This window comes from Hyposmocoma kahamanoa, unplaced genomic scaffold (assembly GCF_003589595.1).
Source record: "Hyposmocoma kahamanoa isolate Upper Pololo Valley unplaced genomic scaffold, ASM358959v1 93, whole genome shotgun sequence".
Lineage (NCBI taxonomy): Eukaryota > Metazoa > Arthropoda > Insecta > Lepidoptera > Cosmopterigidae > Hyposmocoma > Hyposmocoma kahamanoa.
Window position 1 is genome coordinate 13,505,535 of NW_020654810.1, and position 11,220 is coordinate 13,516,754.

At 39.1% G+C, this 11,220-nt stretch overlaps 1 protein-coding gene across 2 annotated transcripts in view; it reads left to right on the plus strand.

Moving 5' to 3' along the window:
* The window catches only part of LOC113237408 (calcium-transporting ATPase sarcoplasmic/endoplasmic reticulum type), a 22,312-nt gene extending 11,341 nt beyond the window's left edge, over nucleotides 1–10,971 (plus strand). For both annotated transcript variants that reach the window (XM_026473853.1, XM_026473854.1), the window contains exons 3-12: nucleotides 3,774–3,791; nucleotides 4,736–4,818; nucleotides 5,002–5,106; nucleotides 5,196–6,781; nucleotides 7,852–8,041; nucleotides 8,510–8,657; nucleotides 8,968–9,226; nucleotides 9,401–9,545; nucleotides 9,713–9,922; nucleotides 10,055–10,971. In XM_026473853.1, coding sequence (XP_026329638.1) covers nucleotides 3,774–3,791; nucleotides 4,736–4,818; nucleotides 5,002–5,106; nucleotides 5,196–6,781; nucleotides 7,852–8,041; nucleotides 8,510–8,657; nucleotides 8,968–9,226; nucleotides 9,401–9,545; nucleotides 9,713–9,922; nucleotides 10,055–10,270 — 2,960 coding nt within the window. In that variant the 3' untranslated portion in view covers nucleotides 10,271–10,971. The remainder of the gene's footprint in view (nucleotides 1–3,773; nucleotides 3,792–4,735; nucleotides 4,819–5,001; nucleotides 5,107–5,195; nucleotides 6,782–7,851; nucleotides 8,042–8,509; nucleotides 8,658–8,967; nucleotides 9,227–9,400; nucleotides 9,546–9,712; nucleotides 9,923–10,054) is intronic.
* The last annotated feature ends 249 nt before the right edge of the window (nucleotides 10,972–11,220 follow it).

Sequence of the window (11,220 nt, forward strand, 5' to 3'; positions counted from 1 at the left end):
ACTATAAAACGCATTATAATAAAACACGTATCTGAAAGTAAACCTCATGAAAGTATTCCTTGACTTACTAAATTTGTGAAGCATATAAAAGATATTCAATGGTTAGTTTGTATGGATTGTCAATGAAGTTTACTTGCCGTATCTAAACTTAACCTTGTATGTATTTGTTACTGTACATACGTACTACGTGTGATTATACACTTACGTGACAGAACAAAGACGCACACATTTACAGCACGACTTACGAACTGATTAACACACATACTTAAAAGAATGACGTAAAAGAACTGTAACTTACAAAATTTAATATTAATGCAAATTGTTTCTAATAAATTAGTAGGCAAAAGTTCTCTACCAGCCAATGTTTATCATATCAGCTTCTTTTAACTCGTCGATAGATTATTTCTCGTCCGAGATCACATTAATTCCGAGCTCAGTCCGCGTGTAAGCGCGGTTATGATACGGAAAACTTTACACAAGAATAGATATGCATAAATAAATACTGCTCTCTTTTTTGTAGAATAACTCCGACGCCAATAAATCATAGATTTTAATTACGTTTACTATTTTCGTGCGTCATCAATTTACAAAAAAAAAAAGATGTTCTAAAACCTGGGGGTCTACTCCCGCTCTCCGTCCGACATCTATCCGAAACAATAACTGTCAAATAACCTAACCTAACCTCCGGTTAAAAAACCGTTCTCAAAAGTCATTCATCCCCTAGTTTACCACCCTTAGAGTGGAATATTTAATCAAATGGGACCACTTCTGAGGTACCCTCGTTCCAACAAAAAAAAAAACAGAATCATCAATGTCGGTTCCAAATGGCGGAGTTATCGCGTAACATACATACAAAAAAAAACATACAGACGAATTGAGAACCTCCTCCTTTTTTTGAATGAAGCTTCATACTTGACATTGTTTTTAGATTTGGTTGAGTATTACTTATTTGATAGTAATGGATGGATGTCGGGCGGAAGAAGGGAGTAAACCCCCAGTACAAAGTTGGATTTGAAACAATTTTTTTCAGCAAGTTCTGTCATAAAATCTACTAACATGATATAAATATTCCTCTACCTGTACATAAGAAATCTTTCTAGGAAAGTTTAAAATAGTTAGCAGCCGCACTCGTGGCCCCATCAAGCGTTTATCTTACCTCGTAAATCCACTGGACTCTATCTTAATTGTGCAAGTGCAGTATGGTACAAACTCAAGCGGTGTTTCAGATCAAAACCACCAATGACTCATTTGAATTTATACTTTTGTATGTTCATAGATAACAACTGTCCTCGAAACATTCATATAATAAATGCATATACATTGCACGTAAACAGACTTATTCTAATAATAAAATATGTACCTACATTTAATATTGAGTTTAATAAAAAAAAGAAAAACACTTCGCAACATAGGTAACAGGTTTTTTTTCTGTACGAAATGTGTCAATTGGCGTCGAGTTGGGAGGGGCTGAGAGCGCAGTGAACCTATGTATATAGTTCAAAGTGCATTAAGTAGTAAATTCGAGTGGGCCCGGGCTCAGCGAAATGCGGACGGTGGCGGCGCCCGGGAATGTTGCCGGCTGACGCGGCCAGCCCGCATGCCTAGATGCGAAATATTATATAGGCACTTACTCTGGCAGCTGGTTTATTTTAGACGGTCTACTTTGGCGGTTTGCGCCCAAAAGCTGCTGATGTGCGAAAAGAATATTTCTTATTTTATTTAATTGAAAAATATTAGCATTTGAGCCAATAGATTGACACCACGTGTCTGCTTTCATACGCTAATAAGAACAATTAGAACGCTATCAGTTTGCATCATTAGATTCGTGCCGATGCTAATTGGGGCAAAAAATTGATTCGTTACCGATTCTTCTTGCTTAATGTGCTTTAAGCAAGAATAAACAATTAACTATAAAACGTAATATTAAGATTCTTTTCACTAATTTAATAAACTATGTACGGTATTTGCATTGTCATCAATAAATCTGTTAGGTTAGGGCACGTAATCATCTCTTCCAATTTATTTCTCATGTAGCATGTTTTATTATTATCACCATCGTTCACATTAACAGTTTTACAGGTCACATTTTATATTATGTGCGTAAGTAGTTTATTTATTTCGCGAAAGTTCCCTGAAAAAGTACGCCTGCTTTCTAAGTAAATTATATCACCTTCACTTTTAACAAAAGTAACATTGGAAAGTTTCGATTGGCGACACCGCTCGCTTTTGATTTTCAGGCAATAGTTTTAGTAGGTAGTATTATAGAATTGAATCTCTTGAGGTAATGTTTGTACTGATAATCCGAATCATCTCATATGCACGCTTATTTATTGTTCGATTAGAGTATAAACAAATTGCCTGTTGCATCAATTGAAAGCAAGGTCGGCACACGCCACCTGTAGCATGCTATTTAGTGGTCCACGAGACAGGCTGTTTCACGCTATAACGTCATTCAAATTCTCATCATTGTTTGGGAAATAAATGGATAATCTTTTCCTTTATCCTTCACTAAGGTTGGCTAACCTTGTACTTGTAATAAAGTAACAGCGAACTATTCCGAAGTGCAGACTATGGATAGTTCATTATTATTCTCCTTGCGTCATGTACGCAATATGAAAATAACTATCAGCACATCGTATAATTTAATACCCCTTTGTTGTTCTCATTGATCGTCGGCGATTGTGCACAGATGCTGACACGGCGCTATCGACGCATTGGCTAATTGCTTACATAAGACGCGCCAAGCCTGCCAGCACGCTCTGTACGCAAATAGAGCCGATACACCGAAGTCGATCAGCGCACGTTGCCCGATAACTAGATTAAGACTTGAACGTGTTATTTTATCTCACATCGTCAATTTCATCTAGCCTTTACCTAATATAAATAACGTTTTAACCAATATTACAATAAAATATATTAATCTTACTCATTAGACTACATTAGATCAATACTGCAACTTTTGTCCACAACGTCGTAGTGACGTCAACGTCTACGTCAGCAATGAGGTAGACGTAGTCATGGTACGATCCTACGTGGTCCAATATGACCCAATCATCTCTCAATCTTCTGCGTAATCTCTACTAAGCATGAAAAGCAAATATAGTAATGTAAAGGTACAATACAATTCCTTGTCTTAACAAACTTCCGTTCTCTGTGTACACCATTTTCAATTTCATTTTGTCTCCTTTGTCTGTCTCATAAGAATTATATTAGCTAATTATAATTAATATTCAACACTTTCATATTGACTTTTCGTTATCATGATTGATAACGCATAGGACAACGTCCTTATTGTGGTTCTTTACCTCTGAGACCGTATTTCAAAATTACTACTGAACAATTGCAGTATACACCAAACTATTATAGTATTAACAAAGCAGTATTAAAATGAAGCGACTTGTTTCTATCTGTATATGCGTAGTTACGAGACCGCAACCTGTTTGAGAGTTGATAACGCACATTGTGTTGTATGCGGAAGAAACGAGGCTATTTTAGCGTTATGTCGAGTAGGTCTGTCGAACTTGTGTGTCGGTAGACAACGTCAAAGCGTTGACGTCACTCGAGCGCCATGTCCATCAAAATATTGGTGCCGCGCCACTATGGCTAAGCTAGCACATAGCCCTACCAAGCGGTAACTATACGTGTATTTATGTATGTACGATCGTAACTGCTCAGATAGATCGCATGCCTGCTCTGACTGGTTTATCGTCTGTTAAATTTACTCCTTTGATGTTTTGCTCAAAACTCTAATTATGTTTCTTTCCTTTTTTCAGAACTGCCTACAGAGGAAGGTAAGCTTGGAGGAATCGTTGAATCGATAGCATAAATATATATAATATAAACATAGGTATAGCATGGCTAACTCGTACAACTTGCAATACGGAAACTCGGAAACTACATTCTCATATTTTTTCCTTAACCTCTGACCAGAAACGATGACCCTCAAGGACTTGCACACGAAATTTGATTAGGTTAATAGTAATCGAGAAATTAGGTACAATGTTTGGGATTTACAAATACCACAAATTTAACGAAACGAATCCTTATAGAACGAAATAAAGGTTACAAGTAAATTTTTTTGTAACTTTCAAGGTCGTGGAACCTCACTTAACTACATAAAGTTTTGTAGTTGAGCTTATTGTCTAGAACATCGAGTACTTCTGTATTATATTATCATTAAAGCTGTAAAACTACGTATGTACATGTATCGTACTCGTGCTGAAGCTGGACGTCTGTCCCAGATAATGATAACAAATACCTTGTATATTGTATACAAATCTTTAAAGTACATATTCCTCTAATGTAAATGATAAAAAATAATTTTAACAAACCTGTGCCTCCATCATTAAAATTGAACGCCAATTTTTTCTGTTATTTATTTATAATGTCAATATTAGATCTTAAAATCAATAAACACAATCTAATATCGACGAACAATAGAAATCAATCGTACGATAAATTGCTTATGGAATATTTTATTGCCTTAGTACAAAATCTTAAGAAACGATATCGGACAAAACATTGACCTATTGTTTTTTCTCCACAGCAAGTGGAAGTGAGTTAAGCAAAGATTTTCACTCGAATATTGGCTTTTGATCTACCAAAAGATGGAGCGAGACAGATCGCTATTATGTTTTCATTAATATTTTTTGTAAAATTTACGACATGTACTACTATATTAGCAAACAACTATTATTATTCTTATAGTGATAGTGATCTATATTTTTCATTGTAGGCAAGAGTATATGGCAATTAGTCCTGGAGCAATTCGACGATCTTTTAGTCAAGATTTTGCTGTTAGCTGCTATTATTTCATTCGTAAGTATTACTTACACAAAAAATATGGAGCACACTTTGTGAATTCATAATCCAAACGTGCAACTTTTATTCTTATTTGCTGTGTGCATTCTGCATAATTCTTTAGTGTGTGGCTCCAAATCACGTTTATTTATTGAGTGGCTACCATCGTACAATGTATTAAATAGCCTTTTATATTTACAGGTTTTAGCTTTATTTGAGGAACATGAAGACGCATTCTCAGCATTCGTAGAACCCTTCGTTATTTTACTAATTCTTATTGCTAACGCTGTAGTAGGAGTATGGCAGGTAATTTAGAAGTTTTGGCATATAATAAAATATTTATAATCAATTGACACTTATTTATTGAGTCTTCTTATTTGAACATTGGCTTACAGGAAAGAAATGCCGAATCCGCCATCGAAGCTTTAAAAGAATACGAACCCGAGATGGGCAAAGTCATCAGAGGAGACAAATCTGGCGTTCAGAAAATTCGAGCGAAAGAAATTGTGCCCGGTGACATCGTTGAGGTGTCAGTCGGTGACAAGATCCCCGCTGACATCCGTCTGATCAAGATTTACTCTACCACCATTCGTATCGATCAGTCCATCTTGACCGGAGAATCTGTTTCCGTGATCAAACATACCGACCCCATTCCCGACCCCCGCGCCGTCAACCAGGACAAAAAGAACATCCTCTTCTCCGGCACTAACGTCGCCGCCGGTAAGGCCCGCGGTGTCGTCATTGGCACCGGCCTCAACACTGCCATCGGTAAAATCCGTACCGAAATGTCCGAGACTGAAGAGATCAAGACACCCCTGCAACAAAAACTCGATGAGTTCGGTGAGCAGCTGTCTAAAGTTATCTCCGTCATTTGTGTCGCTGTATGGGCCATCAACATCGGTCACTTCAACGACCCTGCCCATGGTGGCTCCTGGATTAAGGGCGCAGTTTACTATTTCAAAATTGCTGTCGCTCTCGCCGTCGCTGCTATTCCTGAAGGTCTGCCCGCTGTCATCACTACTTGCTTGGCTCTCGGCACGAGAAGAATGGCAAAGAAAAATGCTATTGTTAGATCTCTGCCCTCCGTTGAGACCCTTGGTTGCACATCAGTCATTTGCTCTGACAAAACCGGAACACTCACAACCAACCAGATGTCCGTCTCTCGCATGTTCATCTTTGAGAAGATTGAAGGCAGTGATAGCAGCTTCCTCGAATTCGAAATTACTGGCTCCACTTATGAACCTATCGGCGATGTTTACTTGAAGGGTCAGAAGGTCAAAGCCTCCGAGTTCGAAGCACTACAGGAGCTGGGCACGATCTGCGTTATGTGTAACGACTCCGCCATTGATTTTAACGAATTTAAGCAGTGTTTCGAAAAGGTCGGTGAAGCTACTGAAACGGCTCTAATTGTGCTCGCCGAAAAGATGAATCCCTTCAACGTTTCCAAAACCGGCCTCGATCGGCGTTCCACTGCTATTGTCGTCCGCCAGGAAATTGAAACCAAGTGGAAGAAGGAATTCACTCTAGAATTCTCCCGTGACCGGAAATCCATGTCTTCCTACTGCACACCCCTTAAGCCTTCCCGTCTCGGAAATGGACCCAAACTGTTCGTCAAAGGTGCGCCCGAAGGAGTTTTGGAACGTTGCAGCCACGCTCGTGTCGGTACCAGCAAGGTGCCTCTGAACGCTACCCTAAAGAACCGCATTCTGGATCTGACCCGCACATATGGTACCGGTCGCGACACACTACGTTGCTTGGCCCTCGCTACCGCTGACAACCCACTTAAGCCCGAAGAAATGGACCTTGGTGACTCTTCCAAGTTCTACACTTATGAAGTCAACCTTACCTTCGTCGGTGTCGTTGGCATGTTGGACCCTCCCCGCAAGGAAGTCTTCGACTCAATCGTACGTTGCCGCGCTGCTGGTATCCGTGTAATTGTCATCACTGGTGACAACAAGGCCACAGCTGAGGCCATCTGCAGGTAAATTGGACTTCAAAGCATGTATGGGCAATTCTTACAAAATCTCGAAATTCGTGTTCTTAAGGTTTATAAAAAAAAAAGTATTTGATTTAGGAAACGAAACTATTTTTCCGGATTTAAATCGCGTATATTTGTTAAAAACAAATAAAAAAATTAATATTTATTATACTTCAATTGCTATTAATGCCTTAAAACATTGATTATTCTATTTAATTAAAAATAATAATATAAAAATGTGCCCAAAATCATTCCATCACTATGTCCCAAGTTCCATAGTCAATCACGTTCTGTGCTTTAAATCAACTTATTTCATAAAAATAACCTTTAAATTTTAAACATTCGGTCAAATAAAATGTGTTTTAGCGAAATTAAAGAAATCCTGTGGTAATAACACGGTAAATAAATTTATATTATTCGTGTTCCAACCAAAACAAATAATTCCCTCATACTTTTACCTTCCATTCGATTTGTGAACGAATTGTTAAGCTTTGGTAAATGCATTTGTAACTTTTAGAAACTTGGCAGCACTGTAAACGTTTGAAAATTACGAAATTCAATTGAGTTCCGTTGAGTTTCGTAAGTTGAAAATCTTTTCGTTGTAGAAACTAGAAAAGATTTCATTTAAAATTCTAAAAGTTATATTTTTAACAGTCATGTGAGGGAATGGCTGCGAGTGAATAAAAATAAGTAGCATTTGATTTTATTTATTAATTATACACTTAGATGAGTTATTGGTAGCAGTAAGCTTACACAAAATATGTAGTCTATAAGTAAGTTTATATAGCTATTTTTTCTTGGTTTATTTTAATTTCGTTATTCCCTCACCGTCAATTGTTCTGACTGTCCTGTACATTTTCTTTAATGTCATTTATTTTGGGGACCACTTTGTTATCAAAAACTGTTGACATAAATACTATGAAATTTACAAAAAATAAATACAAATTCTTCCTAATATTTTTCATAAAAATCGAAAGCATGAATTTCCCAGTTTTATGAGAACTACCCATATATAGATACAATTCATCACTGGGTATTTTTGACATGACTACTAACAAGAAGGTATTTTACAGACGTATTGGCGTATTCGGTGAAGATGAGGACACCACTAACAAATCTTACTCTGGCCGCGAGTTCGACGACCTGCCCGTCTCTGAGCAGCGTAGTGCTTGCGCTAGAGCTCGCCTGTTCTCCCGCGTGGAGCCCGCTCACAAGTCCAAAATTGTTGAGTACCTGCAGAGCATGAACGAGATCTCCGCCATGGTAAGTATAACATTCATCCATTTTAATAACTCAAATACATATTTTCATAAAATATCTGTTAGTTTTCACTTTTCACAAAAATTGAGAGCGGAAACATTAATTGACATACTTATTACTCAATAAACAACGTCTTTATTGCTACTACAGCACATATTCTCGATATTATTTAATGTTTACAAAACGAAACTGGTGGGAATGCTTCTCAAAATATTTATGTTTGAGTGGTAATGTTTATAACTGCATTTTTCGGAGTTATCATGAAACGGTTTGTAAAAAATATAACAAAGCCGCCTGTGTATATCTACATATTCGAGTAGATCTTTGTAATATTTATTGCTTGAGTTTATTAATAGGAAGTAAAAATAGATGGAGAATACGTAAGTCATGATATAGTTTTGAGATGTAGTTTACCAAAATTTACGAGAGTTTTAACAACAAGGATAAATCAATAGTGCTACGTTATTGCAGACTGGTGACGGTGTGAATGACGCCCCCGCCCTGAAGAAGGCCGAGATCGGTATTGCCATGGGCTCCGGTACCGCTGTCGCTAAATCCGCCGCCGAGATGGTTCTCGCTGATGACAACTTCTCCTCCATTGTCGCTGCAGTCGAGGAAGGTATATATAAAAAAAACCTTTTATTTATTATCATACATAAGAATACAATAATCTACTGCTGAATATGTAGGTTAAAAAAAAGGAAAATTAGAGTCAGATTCTAAGATTAACAAGCGTATAGACGATCGCAGGCACGGACATCACATAAAGCAGCTGTTGGCTTTTTCCTCCGATTTATCCTAATGGGTTTATATGACATCTACGGAAAATACATACAATAAATCTGTTATTTCATGCAGTTAGGTGAATATAAAAGACATTATATACAGTTTATAAATTAAAGAATACTAATTACACCTATACATAACAGGTCGTGCTATCTACAACAACATGAAGCAGTTCATCCGCTACTTGATCTCTTCCAACATTGGTGAAGTCGTGTCCATTTTCCTGACTGCCGCTCTTGGTCTCCCCGAGGCTCTGATCCCTGTGCAGCTGTTGTGGGTCAACCTTGTCACTGACGGTCTGCCCGCCACCGCCCTCGGCTTCAATCCCCCCGACTTGGACATCATGGACAAACCTCCCCGCAAGGCTGATGAAGGTCTTATCTCTGGCTGGCTCTTCTTCAGGTAACATTATTTTACCTTACACCCTCAAGATATTAAAAATTACCTGCACAGGTAATAAAATTAACGAGACACTAAATTGTAGTTACTCTTTCTTGAAATAAAAAAATCAAGTTAACAAATTTTGTCCTCTGAAGTCTAGATTGTTTTATCAATCAAGTGTTTTAAATGCTTCAGATACATGGCTATCGGTGGCTACGTAGGCGCAGCGACTGTCGGTGCTGCCACTTGGTGGTTCTTGTACTCGCCCTTCGGCCCGCAGATGTCCTACTGGCAGCTGACCCACCACTTGCAGTGTCTCAGTGGAGGAGAAGAATTTAAGGTCCTTTTTTACATTAACTTGAAACTTGTTATTAATGATGATAACTTTACTTTCTCAATATCTTAATTCTTTTTTGATGTCCAACTGTATGCCCCTGGGTGGACAAACAATGAATAATATAATTATAGCCATGAATTTTTTTAAATTTTTTTGCGGTGGCATTTCAGGGCGTCGACTGCAAAATCTTCACTGACCCTCACCCTATGACCATGGCTCTATCCGTGCTGGTCACCATCGAGATGTTGAACGCCATGAACAGCTTGTCTGAAAACCAGTCGCTCATCAGCATGCCGCCATGGTCCAACTTGTGGCTCGTCGGTTCGATGGCCCTCTCCTTCACACTCCACTTCGTTATCCTCTATGTCGAGGTCCTCTCGGTAAGCGAACTCGAAGTTATCCTGTGATTACACTTACCGACGATATTGATATCTTTGGGCACATTGTTCAAACCATATAATGTACTAACAATTAGAAGAAACGCGAAGTAAATGTTGGTGGTACGTCCGCAGGCTGTGTTCCAAGTGACGCCGCTGTCGGTCGACGAATGGATAACTGTGATGAAGTTCTCCATACCCGTGGTGCTGCTGGATGAGGTGCTCAAGTTCGTCGCGCGCAAGATCTCCGACGGTGAGACCAAATCCCTGGCGGACTGGCTACACGGCATGCAATGGATTGTGCTCATGTGGGCCGTCTTCTTTGGGATCATCATCTACGGCCCCCTATAAGCGGCCGCCCTGCTCTGGCCCCGTGTGCCGTACAACCCGTTTGTTCACACCTAATACCCCAACGAACTTTGCGCTACCCTGACACCGTCCGATAGATTCTAATTTCACTCGGATACGTGATCCTACTTTCTTATGAAACTTTCTGTAATATTATTGGGTGAATGTCTCAATAATTTTTCTTTTAATATCGGTGCAATATGTAAGTAGTACCATAGTTGTTAACGCAAAATCTTAGTGTATACGAGGTGTAGTGAGATGGGTAGCGCAAGGATGCGCACTGTGGAACCGTACAGACATTGAGCGTGGCTCACCGCAGTGAACTAACCGTTTGAATGCTAATCCCGCGCACAGTGTGAGTGAGGCCTGCACGCCGCGGTGACGGACAACAGCGCCACAGCGCTAGTGAGTGACTGACGAACAAGTGTCGACGCCGGCGCCGCCTGCGGGTGCGGCCCTTGTGTTGTAGCATCTACTTTCGCCTAGGAATAATCTAATCTCGAGAGACGGTGCGGCGAACCTGCCCCCGCTCTGAGATTACACCTTGTATATACGTGCGAGACAATAATATTCTGGAGCTCATCTAACTGCCTAGTTTGGAGGTTCAACAGTTTTAATTTTCTTCCTTCGTCTTTTTCCTTGAATGTGAAGTGGCTGTGACGACCTACGTTATGTATGCTAATACGAAACACCAAAAAGTGGTTTTTATACAAAGGGTATATATAATATAAGTTAGGTTTTGCATTTCTTGATGTATAGTTGAGTGCATTGTAATAGCTCCAGAATGCAGATTTGTACTGATGAACTCGCACACGGCTCAGTACCTTTGTCCTTGTGGACTGCAGACACTTATATTTCAACATTTACTATAAATAGTAAAGTGCATTGTTAGCTTAGAATAATTTATTGTAAGTATATCGGTAGGGACGTGGTTACGATTACTTTGCTCGGCA